This window comes from Corvus brachyrhynchos, unplaced genomic scaffold (genome assembly GCF_000691975.1).
Source record: "Corvus brachyrhynchos isolate BGI_N302 unplaced genomic scaffold, ASM69197v1 scaffold18, whole genome shotgun sequence".
NCBI classification, from domain to species: domain Eukaryota; kingdom Metazoa; phylum Chordata; class Aves; order Passeriformes; family Corvidae; genus Corvus; species Corvus brachyrhynchos.
This window is the reverse complement of record NW_008246064.1, coordinates 3404185-3422676: the sequence shown is the minus strand read 5'-3', so window position 1 is coordinate 3422676 and position 18492 is coordinate 3404185. Positions and strand designations below refer to the sequence as shown.

At 49.7% G+C, this 18492-nt stretch overlaps 1 protein-coding gene across 3 annotated transcripts in view; it reads left to right on the top strand.

Annotated features, from left to right (window-relative positions):
• LOC103623939 (mitogen-activated protein kinase kinase kinase 3-like) overlaps positions 1-18492 on the top strand; it is a 76473-nt gene that overhangs the window by 44121 nt on the left and 13860 nt on the right. For 2 of the 3 annotated variants that reach the window (XM_017746730.1, XM_008643120.2), the window contains exons 5-9: positions 521-620; positions 5640-5753; positions 7286-7397; positions 15030-15163; positions 17766-17839. In XM_017746730.1, coding sequence (XP_017602219.1) covers positions 521-620; positions 5640-5753; positions 7286-7397; positions 15030-15163; positions 17766-17839 — 534 coding nt within the window. The remainder of the gene's footprint in view (positions 1-520; positions 621-5639; positions 5754-7285; positions 7398-15029; positions 15164-17765; positions 17840-18492) is intronic. The other variant, XM_017746731.1, reaches the window with a different exon arrangement.

Sequence of the window (18492 nt, the reverse complement as noted above, 5' to 3'; positions counted from 1 at the left end):
AGGGCAGGACACAGGCTGACGGTCCAAGCTGCATATTAAAGCCAAAGAAAATTAAAGTAGTGTTATTGTAGGGTTAGACTGTATATACCTGCTGTAAATACCTGTAGAGGTGCTGCATGTGATGGTACAGGAGAGTCGCAGGATGCCCAACTGCACCATCCCCACTCCCAGCCCTCCTCCCTATTCAGAGCCCCTTGCTGAAAACAGAGATGATAAATCACTGGCCGGTGCCTGATCTGGGTTTTCCCCAGTGAAGGGCTGCTGGACTTCCTTTCTTTCCACCTGTACCTCACACTAGAGAGAGGAGCACTAGGATATTTGGTAGATATTCTTGCTGGGTAGTCCAGTCCCCTCCTGGGCACAGCAGAGGAGCAGCATTTCTGTGAGTGTGAAAGCAAGGAGCAGGCTTTATGCTCTGTGATGGAATACAGGTCCTTTCTTCTGCACTGTCAGTCGAATCCCAAATTCCAGTATGCTTCTACTAAACTGAGACTGTTGTTGTATTTGTTTGTGTATACAGGATTATCCAGTTTCCAAGACCAGTCAAATTCAAGGAAGTGGTGCAGAAGGTCACGGATGCTTTTGGACAGACGATGGACTTGGTCTGTGTGAACAATGAGGTACTCTTCTCCTTACTGCTGAGGCGCAGCTTTAGGGTGCCTGGTGCCAACTTCAGAATTGAGCAGTGGTTTGTTCTGAAGGCCCTGCTTCTGCCTTTTACTTGGATGTGAAGAAAAATAACCTTATTTTGTGGTTCCTAGCTAGTGAGAGCACCAGAGCTGTTGTCTGAACACAGCTCAGATGGAGTCTCAGACTCCAAGCCAGGTTTTCCCTTTTCAAAATCAGATCAAGTAGGGCCTGTTGCACAGGAACATTGTCTTTTCCCCAGAACAAAAGATCCCCCTCACTCAGTCAGGGCTGTGAAGTCTTCCCACCTTGGGAGCAGTCGCTGGGAGTGTGAAGTGCAGAGCAGGAGGGACAGTGCTGCTTACACAGTGTTCTTTTATCCAGCACTGACTTTGTCTCACCCAAGCCTCAGCACGATGTGCACATTCTTGTGGCCGGGCCTGCAGTGAAATGTGCATCACTGAGCGTTCCTCCAGCAGCTCCTGTGGCCACATAAAAGCAGCCAAGAAAGCCTCCCGCTGCAATCCTTGCATTTTAAGGCTTGAAGAGCTTTCTCCTCCATCATTTATCACATAGGCCTCTGTGTTTTTCCCACTTTCTCTTTGAGCCCAGCACTGTGTGTGAAAGGAGGGTCCTGCTGAGGGCTGTTAGCAGAAGGGGGAAATCCTTGGCATCTGTTTTGGTGTGCTCAGTGTTTTCTTGTGAGGCATCTGGAGCCACTGGACTCTCAGGGTGAGTTTGGCTTTGGGAAGGAGGAGAGGGCCAAATGGCAAAGAGGTGGTCTTTTAAACACAGATCCTTTTGGATCTGTCCTGACAGCTGGCTTGTTCAAGTATTAATTGCAGATGACCTGCAGCCTTTAATCAAAGTATGAATGGGGAGAGAGGTCCTGAAGAGAGCTTTCTTCTTTTTTTCCCCCATGTATTATTTTCTCCCTTCTGTTTCAATAGAGATCTGCTCCACAAAGAAAGTTCCTATTCTTTTACGATAGGTACTTCATGATACCAAAGTGTCCACTGGGTTTTGACTTTGAATGCAGTCAGGTTTCTAATCTTTGACAGCCCTCCCAGGAAAAGCCTGCCATTGAATTCTCCAGGAATGACTCATTTCATTCCAGGTTTCTTCCCACTGGAGGAGGATTTCTTTCCAACAACAGCAAACAGAAGCTTAAATAATGCCTTTTATGCCATGTTAGAGACTGTCTTTCTGGGCATGTGCACAGCACATAGCAGGGCCATGAGCAGGCCTTTGGGTACTCCTGACTTCTTAGAGTAGGGGGTGACTTCCAATGCTTTGTTTTCTTATACATAAAATTTCCATCTCATGAGAACCCACAGCTTTGAGAAGATGTCTGAGAAGTAGTAATTCAGGGTTGTCGTTGTGGAAACACTATAAACAGACAAGAGGGATCTTTGGGGACATAGCCTACGTGTCCATGTGGTGACACTCCAGCATCTGACTCCTGGGTCAGGGTTTGGGGTGTCATGGCTACAAGTCTCAGAGGGAACGTGACCACAGACTCATTGCAGTTAAATATTTCATCCTGTCTTTATGCTCCAAGGGAACTGTGCAGTAATTCTTTGCTGCCATCAGACATCTCTCTTGTTGTGGCACCTTGTAGACTAAATTTACACCGAGGTCAGCAAGCCCCTGCAAAATCTCACCGAGTGGCAGTCCCCGACCTGGTGAAGGAGGAGTCCTGAAGCCAGGAGCAGTGAGATGAGCATGCCAGCTGGGTGGAGCAGGGGCATGCATGAATCACATCCTGGTGGGACCACGGAATCAGCAGGCTGGGGCTGGTGTAGATAAGAGCAGGGCCTGGCCATGGGTGTCCCCCATGGGGCACATCTGTGTTAGTTCTAGGCTGGGCTTTCTGAGGAGTGGGACAGCAAAACCTGGCCTGGCCAGGGGCAGCACAGACACCAACTTATGATGTGACCTTGGGCAGAAGTTCCCTGAACCTCGATGTGCCACCACTTCTCCTCTGACCTCCCGATGTCTCCTCCGAGGCTGCCCTCAGCATTGATCTGGATCTTAGGGAGAGTTAAAGCCTGGGGAAATGGTAGAGGCACCATTATGGGGGGGGGAAGGAGGAGATAAAAGCATATTTAACAAACATTTGTCGAGAATTGTTGATGCCAGTTGGTCCTGCATTGGGCAGGAAGATGAACTAATTGACCTCTCAGATTTTTCCCCAACCCTGTTTCCTACAATTCTTTGGCTTTCTGCGGTGTCTTACGGAGTGAGGTCTGGCAGCGCTGCTGCAGTTGGTGAAACCTCAGCCTTTGCTCTCACTTTCTCGACCTGCAGTGGAGAGACATCAAGTCCCCCACTAAGGGGGGACTTACCATTTAAAAGCAGGAAAAAAAAATCTAATAAGCTCTATTTAGTGCAACTTCTCTGTAGGTAAACTTTGCTGTTAATCGAGGCTACTCAGTCTTTAGATCAAATAAACCTGGTTGCTGGAAATCCATCCTGGCAATTACTTCCATGGTTCTGCATGAGTCTGCATTGACTAGCAGATGGCTGTTCCTCATACCCATATGTGCCACAGTCTGGAAGCCAACTGGAGCAGAATTTTCTTGCCAGATGTGGGTAATAGGTAAAGCCAAGCTAAATACTAGCTCCAGTCCCTTTTACAAGAGGGCAATTTCTCCCTGTTTTTGGCTCCTGTGAAGGAGGCACACAAACATGTTCATGTTGTGATCTTGGAGAGAGATGGGGTGACCTTATAGAACATTCTGTTTGGAGCAGCAGCTGGGGGATCGCTCTGAACACTTGTGAGGAGCTCAGTAAAAGGATGGGTGGGCAGCGGGGCTGTGCTTAGAGTTCAGAGTCAAGTTCTGCTTGGTGGTGAAACAAGGGAGAGCAGCTCTTCACCATTCTCAGTTCTGTCGGGGTGAGTGTAGGGGAGGAGCCTTGTCTGCTTGAGGCAGAACCTTGCTGTGGAGCCTTTGTGAACTTAAAGAGGGCTCCCCAATGGAACCTCTCCACCTCTTAAGGGAGTAGGCTGAGCACTGCATTTGGGAGATGTATTGAGTATCATCTTTGTCTGATATCTGCAGGGAACACAGGTTGTTCACTCAAATATGAATGAAGGATGAGAGGACATCACAGAATGGGTCAGGTTGGAAGGCACCACAGTCGGTCATCCGGTCCAGCCTCCCTTCTTAAGCAGGGTCAAGAAGAGAGAGAAGCACATGGCACAGGATTGTGCCCAGACAGCTCTGGAATATCCCAGTGAGGAGGCTCCTCACCCTCTAGACAGACCCAATCTGTCTAGTGCTCAGTCACTGCACAAAGAAGTTCTTCCTCATGTTCAGGTGGAATTTCCTGAGCATCAGTTCCTGCCCATTCCTCTGGTACCCTTGCTGGGCCCTACGAAGCAGGGCCTGGTCTGTGCTCTGAGCCCTCCCTGCAGACACGGACAGACCTTGGTGATGTCCCCTCTCAGTGTCTCCTCTGAAGGCTGAACAGCCCCAGCTTCCTCAGCTTTTCCTTGTAAGAGAGATGCTCCAGTCCCTTAATTTTTCTTGTAGCCTCTGCTGGACCCACTCCAGGAGCTCCATGTTCCTCCTGTCCTGAGAAGTCCAGAACTGGGCACAGCACTCCAGATATGCCTCACAGGTCTGAGCAGAGGGGCAGGATCCCCTCCCTGACCTGCTGGGAATGCCCTTCCCAATGCACCCCAGGATATCACTGGCCTTCTTGGCTATAAGGCCAGGAGCACAGTCTGAGGTGTATTTGCCTACTGGCCAACAGCCAAACCCTTGGCAACACCCTGGGATCAAAAGGCTGTCCCAGTTGGCTTGTGAGTGTCATTGTGTGTGGCAGCTGCTCTGAGGTGGATTTGCTGTGGCTGGTGGCAGGAGCCCTGATCACCCACTTTTCGGGAGTTCTGGGAAACTGTGGCTCCCAGTAAGACCAGTGAGAGTCTGCTGGGAGCTGTGGCTGCTCGGTGCCTTTGGTCAGTGGAATTACCGTGTACTTTGGCACAGGCATGAGAATAACATGTGCTGTGTTGGCCGGATTCAGTGCCCGAGGCAACCTGCAGGGGCCGAGGCCTGTTTGGTGTGCGATTAGGCAGAATATCCCAGAATGAGGGGCAAGAAGATGTGCTTTTAATCTTAGCCCAGGGCAACAGAAGGCCATGGAGCTCCTCTGAAGTGCAGCTGTGTGGGGCATTGGAGGCTTTGCAGGCTGTCTGCAGGACATGGTACACCACACAGCAATGTTGGGAGGGTCAGATTCCCCGTGAAAGTATGAGGGCAACAGTCTGCCATTTCCCAGGAAAACATCAGGACTTCTTGCTGCCTGACAGACACAGCACTGTGTAGTTCTCTGTTCTTACAAAGAGCAGAAGCTGAATTTGTTCTGCTGGGAGTGAAAGAAGTGGTTCTTGGAAGGAGAGCAATGCACACCTTTCACATCAAAAGGAAAAGACTCTTATTTGTGGGATGTTCCCTGGTTTCACCTGATGGCCAGGCACTCGGGAGCTGTGTCAGTGTGCAGGAACACGGGCTGCAGCAGTAGGGAAGGGCACAAAGCATCTGCCAGAGTAAATCCTTGGGTGTAACTCACTGGTGTCTTGGAGCACCACTGCATGACCATCAACCCAAGAAGAATGTGTGGGGTTGTTTTGGGGCTGGGTAGCAGCAGGTCCTGCCTGCAGAATCAGAGCAGCCCCAGAGTAGCAGGCAGCAAGCCCAAGGTTTCATCCCAGCCCTCTCTTTTTCCCACTAGCTGGATTGCTGGTGTGACCTTTAAGCTTTCTTCTTGCAGATGTTGTTTGTTGTGATTTTTTTTGCATCTGTTCCTCAGTAGATGAGGTCTTGGAAGAAAATGTTAGAGCTCGGCAAGCTGGAGAGCGCGGGGGCTCCGTTTTCCATCACCTGCTTGGGTCCCTCCCTCGTCCCCCAGTTCCCAAACTGCTCCCTGTAAGAATCTGGCTCCTTCTATTTACCCAAAAGTGTGACATTGCCATTCTCTGGTATTTGTTTAATCCTTCCCAGCTCCTGATCCCACTGAAATCCCAGGAAGATTTGGACGAAGCAATGGAACAGTTGGAGCTGAGCCCTTCCCTAAAGAGCCTGCGGATCCTTGTGAGCGCTCCAAAGAAAGCGAATGTGAGCCCTTCACCTTCTCTGCTCTTTTGTGTCCGGAATCAGATGCCTTGTTATTGTGTTGGGGAGTGGAAAAGAGTCTCCTGACGGTGCAGAGCAGAGGGCAAGCTGGTTATGAGGGGGGTCAGCCCTGCTCTGGCTCAGCTACTTGGAAATCTTCCTGTGATAGTAGCCCAGAGGCTGAGCTCAGCTCCCTCCAGCTCCTCCTGCATCCTGTGAAGGCTTAAATACCAGACTGACCCTCAAACAAGGTTAAACCCTGAGAGAACCCTTTGTGCTTTCTTCCTAGAGGTGCTTCCACCATTCCTTTGTCACCTCTGGTCTGTACTCAAGGTGATGCCCTGGTCCTTGCCATGCTGGGTGGCAGCGTGGGGACTGTTCCCTCCACGTGCTGCTGGCAGTGCTAAATGCTGGGAAGAGCAAACCAGAGAATCCTTCGGTCTCATGCAGAACTGTCTGGGTTTTTTCCATCTTTATTTATTTATTAGTTTTTCCTGAGCTCAGTGGTTTTGCAGTTAAGCCTGTTAGCTTGACCTCACTTGCACAGAGTGTCTTGCCAAAGCACATGTCGTGCTGCCCCAAGCGCAGGCTGCAAAGCAAGGGATTTGTAGATGTTGCAACTCTGTTTCTTCTGTTTATTTCCTAGAAGTGCTGGAGAGACTGGGAGTCTTGAAACTCAGTGCTTACCCGTGTGCTACTGCTCGTGCTCACAGCCCCTGGAGCTTCTCCACTCCTTTTGAGAGGCTTGGAAAGTGCAGGGACCAGAGTGCCAGGGGGAAACTGAGCCATCAGTTGGGGTTTCCTAAACCCTGTGTGGGAATGGGGCAATCTGTAGGAACACAGCAGTATTGCAAGTCAGCTGCTGAGAGCAGAGGAGCCAGGTAGATTCCTGCCTGCCTTTGAGAGCAGGCCCATCTCTTCCAGCAGCACGTGGCCATGCTCCTGTGGGTGAGAACACACGGCTCCGAGGTCATACATTAAATTATCACAAAATCACGGCTCGTGATCTTAGGTGGTCTTAGTATCTTGGTAAAACCTGGTCACTACCAAGCTACCAGCTGGATATGCATTTTTTTGCTCTTCCCTTACCTATCTTCCCTGACCTTCCACTCTCTGTTCCTCTGCCCTCTTACAGAGGAACCTCTGCAGTGCCTAGGCTGCCCCTGGAGTCTAGGGAGCCTGGAGGAGAGGTGCTGATTTTGGGATTGGCAGTGTTTTCAGTTCAGTGATCAGTCTCTGTATCTATCTGGAGATGATGCAGTACAGGAACAGTCTTTTATGTCAAATATCTGTATTTGCCATTATCAGTGGGAGCTTAGTCTTATTAGAGTGTTTTATTAACAGATGTGAATTGTTTGTGAATGGTTTTTGGATCGCTCTAGATTACGTGCATGTCTTCTTTCTTTCTTTCTTTTTTTTTTTTTGTTTTTATAGTTCTTGGGTAATAGGGTCACGGGGAGCCAAATACAGGGTTTCACATCGTGTGTCCACAGGGCTCTGGCCAAGCCTGATCATTCCCTTTGTCTGATTACCAGCTCCTGCAGCCGAACAACAGCAAGCAGCATGAAATGAGGATCTCCAGATCCATGGGTGATATCATGGGATCCCTGTACAAAGACTCCGAGAGGACGCGCAAGTATTCGACAGGTCAGTGAAATGCAACGCTCTGTGGGGTGTTTTGTGCTATTTCTACATGGCCACCGCCCCCTTCCTCTTTGTTTGTCACAACCCTCTGTGTGTTACAATCTGGATGGCCACCCTGATGGCCCCCACAATAATTCAGTGCAGTTGCTGCTTGTCCTCAGCCTGAGGAAGAGACTCTGCAGGCTGGGCAAGGTTGTGCTGAGCAGAGTCCCTTTGAGCACAAAAGTGAAGAGAACGGGGGACCTGGGGTGTAATTTGGGGGTGGGAAATGCAGTGACAAAAATTTCCAGAGAATTTGATGCCACTGAGCTTTATCAAAGTGAAGAATGAGAATCTATAGAAAGCCAAGGCTGTTTGGAACCTTTGGCTATTCCTTTAACCACATGCTGTTGTTCTCTCAGTATCTGTCCCCCTTTCCCAGGTGGCAGAATAATGTAGTTAAGTGGGCTTGGGCTCCTTAGCTCCTGGGTTGGGACCAGCTTTACCACACAGAGACCAAATACATGTCCCTGTGCTTGTTAGTGAAGTGACATCTGTGGTAGCTGTTTTTGGGGTTTCTCAGGGGAATGAGTGTGTGCGGTGTTTTACAGTGGTCACATTCCAGGGGAAGGGAAGCATCCCTTTCCTTCAGAGGTGCTGAAACCCTGAAGCCAGGCTGGCAAATGCCTGATCTCCTCTTGCAGCCCTGCAGGGACCGGAGTTTGTTTGTAGCCTTTTGTGGTTTTCTCTTTGGTTTTCTGGACTTGAGTTTATGCTTTTCTTGCTTTCTAAAATGCTCTGAGCTTTTTGAAATCCTGTTGATCAGCTGTGTGTAGGAGCTTTTGTGTGAAGAGCCTTGTAGGATTTTGTAGGGTGCTTTGTGCAGAACTCGTAAAGCAATATGTAGGACTGTATAACAGGGGTATAATTATTCACATTCCAACCTACAGGCAGGATTAATGATTGTTTCACACAGAGAATATTCTCTGCCATGTCTGTGGGTGCAGGTTATAGGGTAATTTCTAGAGATCCCTGTCATTTGCATGCAGGTTCTTGCCACCTGTAGAGCTGACAGCCTTGAATAAAGTGGGGCCCTCCTTCAGAAATACATGTGGAGATAAGCTTCATCCTCTAAAGATCCTTTGTACTTATATGGCACAAAATACTTCCAAACTCTGTGCAACAAAAGAGTGTTTTTCTCCAAGGACTCGCTCCTTCTCTGTTTCATAGCCTGTGCTGCCTTGATAAAATATCCTGTGGTTTGCTGCATCTCAGACAAGATGTACAGAAAATGTTCTTCTAGGGTAGGTCCAACACACCCCTTGTGCAGCCATGCCCAGCTCTTACTGATGCCAGGGATGGGTGGCACGTGTGCAAGGGCTGTCTTTGGGCCCGGTGCTGGGATGTACCAGGGTTGTCTTCTTCTGTTGGCTTTTTTTCTCCTAGCTCCCATGGCTCCTGAGAGTTTGGCAGGGTCAGTAGATGACCCTGAATGAAAGGCACACATAAATATGTGGTAAAGCACAGAGTCTCAGTAGAAACTGTGCTGGAGAAAAACATCTCTGCTGCCCTTTTACTTGGCACATGTTAGGCTGTTAATGTGGGCCAGCAAAGAGCTGTGGCACTGGGAGCTGGCACTGTCGTGTGAGCGGAGCAGGATGGGCAGAATTGATTCCATGTGTAGCTGTGCTAGTGGGAAGATGGGTTCTTGCAAAGTTAAGGCTTTCCTACCAGCTTTTATGCCATGCTTTGGCCTGTCCTTACTGTTTTGGAGCTGCTGGTTCCTGACCAGGTCTGCACCACTGACTGTGAGGTGTCACTGCCTTAAGAACACCCTGAGCTTAAACAAGGCAGACAAAGGGTGAGATATCTGCTCTGCAAGGGTGAGAGCCTGAGGTACAAATGGATTTTGAGGGAATGCTTGAAGAGCAGAGTGGAGGAATGGGCATAATGTGCTGCTTTAGTCAAGGTAATGGAGGAAGAGCACTGGGCAGCACCAGCTGTGGGATGCAGAGTGTGCTAATGTTGGGATTTTCAGGAGCTAATGCACCAAACCCAGAGTCCTTGGCACTGTTATATGGTCAAGCATCAGTCATAGCTCTGTTTCTTTTTCCGTGTAAACCATCAGTCTTGCAAAGAGGTTTCAACAAGCCCTCTGCATGATAACAGAAGGTCACTCCTCTCTTAGGGTTATCTGGGGTCTGCACGAAGCTACTGAAGCTCTGCTTAGGAGGCACTCACAATCCAGCAGATGCATTTTTGACCTCCTGAGTCAGAAGTGGGCGATCCAGCAGCTGGGCAGAAACTCCAGTGAGCTGAAAGGGAGAGCAGCATTTCAAATGGAGCATAAAACCCAGGGAATAGACAGACAGACATGATGCTGTTCTGGTTTCCCGAAGCAGGGATTTCACTGAACTTGGTGCACAGTCAAAAGGCATCCTAAGAGGCTGGGAATTCTGTAGGAGAAACTATTATTCATTTGCAGTCACAAGGCATTTCAGTGTTTTCCTTCTGCTGTCACCAAAGTGGTTGCCACCAAAAGAGGATTTTAACTCAGTTCAGCTTTTCTCTTGAAACCACATTTAAAAGGAGATTTAAAGTGTCTTTATAATACAAGGCAGTTCAGGGTCATGTTCTCCATGTTTCTGAGATGTCTCGTGTTTTTCTGCTGACTCTGCCATGTAAACAGCAGCGGAAAATAATAAAACTGTATGTTATTGGCACAAGCACACTGGAAAGGGAGGTAGATGTTCTGGGGAAGATGTAGCTATTTTTGCTCCTTCTGGGCAGAAAATGTCTTCACTCTGTGTCCCTGAAAAACCTTATGCAAAGTCAATTTTTTTTTTTTTTTCCCCCCATAAACTTTTTCAGTGGAAATCCCCTTCCAGGTTTTTGGTGGCCAGCAAAAGAGCAAGGAAACTTGGATTAAAATCTTTTTGGGTTCTGGATTTTCAGATAACTGGGGATTGTTTTTATTTACTTTGAAGAAATACATGTTTCAGAACATTATCCACAAATTATTTAAGAGCCCCATTCCAGCATCACCATTTCAGTGGAAACATTTGCCAAAAGCTTTATTTTGCTGGGTTTTTTCCATGGAAAACCAGGCTGCTGAGCCATCACTTCATGTGCCTGCCAGCCCTCTCCAGACCAGGAGTGTTGCAGGAGTTAGGATGGATGAGACCCACACTGTTTTGAGGAGGAGAATTTATCTGTGTGCATCATGCCAGCTGCTTCAGGGCTAGAAAATAGGCTCTTGCTTATTAGTTTAAAAGTACCCTAAATTTGCCTTAAATCAAGACTTAGGAATCCATCCTCAGAGGGATCAGCATGGAGAGGAGGGAGATGTGTAGGCATCCCACTGGAAAAGAAGAAATTGAGGGAGATTGGGTCCATCTGCTCAGAGCTCCCCTTGACAGGACCAGTGAGAATTTTCCAGCAGGTTTCTCTCTTCCTCCTGTGCAGCCCTGTCCTGAGCCTGGTGTTTCTGCCAGCACATCCTGACGTCGTGTCCCTCGTTCGGGAGCGTCATCCCAGGGCTGGGCTCCCCGTGGCTGCAGCTGTGAGCGGTGGTAGCTGCCAGCAAACCCTCCCCAGCTCTGGCTGTTAAGGGGCTTCTCTTCCCTGCATGGTGCTGGTCAGTAATGGGCGAAGTTTTGGGAAGAGCAGGGGAAGATGAAGCCAGGGAATGTGGGGGCGGAGGGAAGCCAAGCCTGGCACAGGGGAACTGGCTGTACGTGCAGCACCACGAGCTCTGCACATACTGCATGAAAGGCACTTCTTAAATAAAAAAATCAGAAGGGAACATGAAAGGCTCCAGTGGGTGCCAGCAGTGACTGGGAGTCTCCGTGCTGTCCCGGCTCTCTGTCCTCAGGACACGCTGTGCTCTTGTCTCACAAATATGGCTTTGCATTTGTGTGTGTAACATGGAGCAGGAATCCCTCCCAAAGCACCTTGCTGCAGAGAGTAACCGAGGTCAGGTGCTCAACCAGTGCCAATTTGCAGAGTTTCTCTGAGTTCAGGAATCCTAAACAGATCTGACCAGTGCTCTGCCTGTCCAGAAGTGCCTCACAGCCTGCCCCATCCCCACTGGAGCTGACATGTAATCCCACAGACTCCAGGACAGTTCCTTGGGGGCCTCCTCTCCCTGCCTGGTGCTGCTGCTGTTTCTTGAGTATTAGGTCCAGTGCAAAGAGCATCTGTGATGTGTCAAGCAGGCACATCTGGGCTTTTCTGTCTGTTTCTTCCTCTGCCTCAGGGTGGGTTAATCAGCATTATCCAGTATATCCCATGTGCCTTGTGTTTTCCCCACTATGAATTAAGCCTGCCATGAAGTACCCCTGTTGCCCTCTTCCTCTGACCCCTCTTTTCCATTCCTCCCCTCCTCCAGCAGCCCTGGGACTGCCGGAGGTTTTGTTAACAGGGCAGGCTAGGGCTGGAGCAGGGAATTGACCCTGAGCTCCAGAGCTCTGCTCCCAGCACCTCCCCATGTTCCTCCCAGCTGGAAGAGCATGCATGTTGCAGTGGGGATCCTGCAACACGCATATATCAAACCAGGAGTCCCGTGGAAAGGAAATATATATGGACAGACAGATTCTTGATAGCTGTTTCAGAGATGTTTATTTCTGTGGGTGCCAGCAGTGACTGGGAGTCTCCGTGCTGTCCCGGCTCTCTGTCCTCAGGACACGCTGTGCTCTTGTCTCACAAATATGGCTTTGCATTTGTGTGTGTAACATGGAGCAGGAATCCCTCCCAAAGCACCTTGCTGCAGAGAGTAACCGAGGTCAGGTGCTCAACCAGTGCCAATTTGCAGAGTTTCTCTGAGTTCAGGAATCCTAAACAGATCTGACCAGTGCTCTGCCTGTCCAGAAGTGCCTCACAGCCTGCCCCATCCCCACTGGAGCTGACATGTAATCCCACAGACTCCAGGACAGTTCCTTGGGGGCCTCCTCTCCCTGCCTGGTGCTGCTGCTGTTTCTTGAGTATTAGGTCCAGTGCAAAGAGCATCTGTGATGTGTCAAGCAGGCACATCTGGGCTTTTCTGTCTGTTTCTTCCTCTGCCTCAGGGTGGGTTAATCAGCATTATCCAGTATATCCCATGTGCCTTGTGTTTTCCCCACTATGAATTAAGCCTGCCATGAAGTACCCCTGTTGCCCTCTTCCTCTGACCCCTCTTTTCCATTCCTCCCCTCCTCCAGCAGCCCTGGGACTGCCGGAGGTTTTGTTAACAGGGCAGGCTAGGGCTGGAGCAGGGAATTGACCCTGAGCTCCAGAGCTCTGCTCCCAGCACCTCCCCATGTTCCTCCCAGCTGGAAGAGCATGCATGGATGCAAAGCAGCAGCAACCAGTGCTCCTGGAGGTGTGAAGCTGCATGAATGACTTCGGGCAGCACTTCTACCCAAACAGCCTGGCTGAAAAGGGATCTGCTTCACTCCAGCAGTTCCCAGGCATGCACAAGCCTAAGCGCTTTGTTTAATTTCCTTACCTGCTGGGAAATAGCTGGTGTCTTATCCCCTTTTAAAGTTTTTGGCAGGAAGTGTGACTCTGGAAGGTCAAACACAGCTGATCTATGGCTGGGAGTAGTTGTTACAGGCAAAGGCTTAATGCGAGATCATGCAAAGTCTTTGTGCTTGTGATAAATCTTGTTTAACTCCCTGGGTTCAGAGTCAAACAGGGCATGTACAGCTCTTTGTAGAATCATAGTCAAAGGGTTTCTGGATAACAAATGGGTTGTTGGAGCAAGAGATCCCAACAGTGCATGAGCAGACCCACACCTCATTGCAGCAGCAACAGAAATGCTCAGCAGAGCTAAGATAGAGCACTTACACCACACTGAATCCTCCAGCAGCTTTTTGGGTCAAGAGCCACCTGAATGTCCTTGTGCTGCATTCCAGATTGGCATCTGCTAAGCAAACGAGGGGCTGCTGATGCAGTGATTTATCCAGGGTGCCCGAACTGCTCAGTAGTTAAAAGCCTGTTTATTTATCTTCAAAGAGAGGATGCTGTACTTCCCAACTGGTTTTGTTTTAAGGCTGGTGGAAAGCCAGTTCATTATGAGTGCTGCAGCACTCAAGAGATTCTCTCCTCTTGATCTTGGCATTACTTCAGTTGGAGTTTTTTCACTGTGTTCTTATCCTGCAGGAAATCTGTGAAGGAGAAAATAGGAAGAAGGGAAAAAAAAAGTAACTCAAAGCCATATGACTTTTATTTTTACAATCTGAGCAAGGAGTCAGAAGGAACATGTAGCATGGGACAGACAAATCTGTGTGTTTGGTATAAATCCAGCAAAAAAGCCTGATTTAATGATCTTTAATGCTGGTGTGACACTGTTAACATTAGCAGCTCCTGATGTGTATCTGCTGAAGTGAAAGGTGGGAATTCAGGTTCGTAGTGTTGATCACGCAGATGGATTTATGCCAGAGATCCCTCTGGCACAGTGACTGTGATGCAGAACAGCAGCAGAAGAGGCAGAAGTGTTGTGTTGATAAATCAGTGTTGACGTTCCATGATGGGATAGGCCTCCTTCCAGTACCTTTCTCTTGTGCTTAGCCTGGGCATGTTGTTAGTAAGAACTGGTAAGAGCGCCACAAAATGGGAGGAAACACATCCCCATGTGCTTTCTATCTCCTGAAGGATGTGTGCTTTTCAGAAGTCTGCATGAAAACAAGTTGTTGTGCTGTGTGAAAGCTCACGTTGCACGATGCCGACCAGCTGAAGCTCCAGCACAGAGCTGCACAGATCTCCGTCAGCAATTGCTTGCCATGGAGTAATGACAGCACAGGGATGGAGGGGAGGGACTACAGGGAGTCAGGCAGAGCCAAGACTGTGCAACTGGGCCAGGCAAAGGCAGCAATCCCTAAAGCTGGAAAAGGCGCGAGGATAGAGTGGATTTGGGGAGTAAAGGAGTAAATCTTCATAAAGAAGCTGTGGAGTTCTCTCCCAGGTGCAAAATGGAAATCACCTTCTGCTAAAGGAGCCCTGGGAGGGAGCCAGAGGAAGCTTTGCTGTCTGTGCACAGGATGCACAGGGTAGAGGCACTGGGGCTATAGATGGGGAGACAATTCCCTTGGCCAAAGATGGGACAAACTGATCCCATAGGTCACTACTGCCCTGGGGTTTTTGGATTTGAGGGCTGATTTTCCTTCCTCTTTACTTTCAAATAGGGAAAAGGGAGAGAAGAGGGTATTTGAGTGCAAATCATTTTCCATATAACAAGTGTTTCAGTGATGTTGCACTGGGCACAGCCAGGCTGTTTCCCAGGTGGCTGAACAAGGCAGTGACCTGCTCCAGGGAGGGAATGCCCAGAGGTCAAAGGGGAGGTGGGTTTGGAGTTTGTGGTTTGCTTTGAGATGGACTGATTGTACCACAGCAGAACTCCAGAGCTCTTTCCTTTCCGGCATGGCACCTGGATACAGTGACAACTCTTAGGATCCAGGGTGTGTTGAAGATCAAGTCTGCTACAGTAACAAACTTTCCCTGTTGCCACAGCTTTGGAGGATGCCCATAAACAGCATCGCACCTCTAGCTCCACTCCCATCCGCGCGAGTTCCAACCCAGCAGCATCTCCAGGAGATCTCTGGGATCACTGGAACAGCATTTCTGGAAGGATTCGGATTGGCAGGTTCTGTCCTTGACCTGTGTCTGTCCCTGTCCTAGGCTCTCTGCACACCGGCCGGAGCTCTCCGCCGCCGGGGAGCGTTCCTGAGGAGCAGCAGCAGATCGCCCGCCAGGGATCCTACACCAGCATCAACAGCGAGGGCGAGTTCATCCCCGAGACCATGGACCAGAACGTGAGTGGGGCTGGGGTGTGGGTGAAACTGGGACAGCGCTGGGTGTGAGGAGGCTGCGCTGTGAGAGCCCTTCCCACCATTAAATCCCCAGCAGTGCCTGTGCTTGGGGCTCGGGCCAGCTTTTTCCAGGAATGGGTGCCCCCAGGCTTGACATGCCTGGGAAAGTTGGGCCTGATTTCCAGGAACCCTGAGAGCCAGCTCCAGTGGGGATGGCAAATGTGCCCGGCACCTCGGGTAGCTCTGGAGCAGCACAGATCTGGGGCACACATGTGCACCAGCTGCCAGGCCCTCGTGGCCACAGCATTCCCAGATCCCGGGACCATGAGGGAATGTGCCAAGAAACTGATTGCCTGCGATTGCAACAGCCCGGGGATATCAGCAGCTCTGGCTGCTTCCCATGTGGTGTTTCTGCCTGAGCTCCAGTTACAGTTCTTGGCTCTGCCCACAGCCTCTGTGGTTTTGTGTCTCTGTCTTTCCCCCATTTTATATATTTTTTAACTTTCTTAATAAGGAGATTGTATATCCCAGTCCCTCAGTAATAAAAGAGCAGCAAGTTCCTCAGTGATGAGCAGTACCTCATCCTTCAGTCAATTTGGTACCCACGAGGAGGGAATCTGTGCAGTGTTGAGGGACCAGAGTGGGAGCAGCTTATACCTCCCTTTTCATTTGCATTTCTGCTCAATCTATAGCTCTGAAGAGCTTAGTGTAGATCCTGTGAAGTCAGCTGGGCTGTCTGGGCACATGTCATTCTTGCAAAGCTCCTGGAAATATAGGACTAAGATCCAGAGTTTACAGGAAGGACATGGAGGGACATCTGGAAGGGACTAAGCTTAATCCATCAGGCTGCTGTGCTTGGCCCCCAAGGATGTCCCTGGGGTGATGTGTGTTTCCTACACTCAAAAAGCACCCACTAGCTCCACATTTGCATGCAGGCTGTGCCAGTGTTTCCATGGCAAAGTTGTGTTTTCAACAGTTTATTATACAGCCCTTAATAAAATAAGAAGTCACTCTGGGTGAGTCTTGGCAGCGTCAAAGTGCAGATGTATCATGTGCTCCTTGCAGCCAAAAGTTGGCTCTCTGTTGTTTTCAAATGCCTCCCAAACATGTTGGGGAGGATTAAGACAAAGTGTGTGTGTGCATACAGGGGGAGGGTCCCCGTGGCCCCCTTGAGTGTAAATCAGCCCAGCTCCACCGGCTGTTTATGGAGCTCCATTAATTCAGAGCCCCAAGCCTGCTCCTGATGAAGGTTCCCAGATGCTCTCCTTGCTTTTCCCCAACATCACGCTGTGGGTGGCCTGCAGCCCTTTGCTGGTGAATGAAATGCAGGGAGAAGGGGTTTGGGGAATGGTTTGGGGTTTTTTGGTTTTCATCATTGAGCAGCTGTGCTTTCCCCTGCATGGGCTTTGCCTTTAGAATGTCCTTGTACTGCTGCTTCCATAAGTGCCTCATGGAAAACCACTCAGAAGCTGGAGCTGGCTGCCTTTTGGGGAATGCCCCTGTGCAAGCCTGTGATGTAACTGTGGTCTTGAGACCAGCCTGGCAGATGAGCAGAGGCTGAGTATGGAGCATGCTCCAATTCCCAATTTTATGCTTTTGAGAAATGAGTCTGTTTCAGCATTTACTGCTGGAAGAGAGCTGGCATGGCTGGCAGAAGTGGGGAGTGGATTCTACCAGAGTTCTTGCTGCTCTTTGGCCTAGTGCACTTTGAATGAGGAGGTTTTGGGGTAAAAACTAGGAAGCAGAGAAAAATTGCACTTTGCAGTTGGGACTGCCTGGCCAAAACAGCAGGAGCTGTTATGAGAACCATCTGAGGGAGGGCTGACAGGAACAGCCTGTGGAAAGGGAGGCTGTTGGGGAAGGAGGAGCGATGTGTGAACCAGCAGAGTGTGGCTCCACGTGGTGTTTAACCCTCGTCGCTGAGCTTTCCCAGGAATGAGCTGTGGAGCAAGGGTTGGTGAGTGTCCATAGCCAGGAGGGAGCATGGCACTGTGGCAGCACAGCGTGGCCTGGAGCAGGCTCTGCTCCGTGTGGAAGTCCACACAGCCCCAGGGTTTACCACTCCATACAAACCCTCTATTGTTACTAAACAGCTATAAATAACCCTGGCCAGTACAATGTCTCATCCAGGAAGCAACACAAATGCAGCTTTTGACTCACTGGGCTGGTGAGAGCCAAGCCGGTTCCTCCAGCCAAAAACCCTGATGATGCTGCGCTTATCAGCAGAGAGGAAGGCTGGGCTTGTGTGCCAGGGCAGCTCGGGAAGTCAGGAGTCCAGGGCTGCAATCCTGGCTGTGGTACACAATATCCACTTGGCCTTGGGCACATCATTTGTGTCCTGATACATATTTTCCTTTTGTAGTAGTATTATTATTTCTCACAAATACTTTGAGCACTTTGAATCTCATTGACTTCTCCGCACGCTTTGAACATCAGGGTGCTAATTATCTTTGCTTCAGTTTTCCTACCAGCAAATAGCAGTTGGAAAGAGCAATAATGCAGGGAGGGCATAGTAAGTGGATGACCCTGCAGAGGTCTGCTAGTTCTGGAGCTTGAAGAGCTACAGTGCATGGTCTTATTGTTTCCCCTTTTCTTTCTCTGTCAGATGCTTGAAGCTTTCATCAGCCCTGATGACTCGCTATCTGGGAGCTGCCAGTCACTGGACAGGTCTGTGGACAGGTGAGTTGTGTGTGTCACCGTGTTCACAAACTGAACTGCAGCCTCTGCTCCATAGTGGGAGAACAGCCAGATCAGTGGCATCCCCTGAGGTTTCTGTTGGGATGAGGATGCACCTGAGCAAAACAAATTTATCTTTATCGCTGAAAACCAGATCCTAGCAACAGATGTCTGTGCAATGGTATGATTTGAATTGCAGCAATCTGAGCTGGACAAAGACAGCCTGGCTTTGTGTGACCAGGTCTTCTTTTTTGTCTTTTGAGATGAAAATTCTCATAGAATCACACAATGGTTTGGGTTGGAAGGGACCTTAAAGATCATCCAGTTCCAACTCCCCTGCCATGAGCAGGGACACCTTCCACTAGACCAGGTTGCTCCGAGCCCCATCCAATCTGGCCTTGGACACTTCCAGGGATGGGCATCCACGACTTCTCTGGGCAGCCTCTGCCAGGGCCTCATCACCCTCACAGCACCTCTTCCCCCTCTGGCTCTCTGCAGTCACCAGGTCAATATTCCATCAGCCTCTCCATGCCTCCTCCTCCCCGGGCACGCTGTCTGCTCTCCACCGATCACTGGCAAACTCAGCAGGCCCTGTGCAGTGCCAGCAGCCACAGATGTGTCAGTCAAGGTGCTGAGGACACCAGATGAGCAGTAAC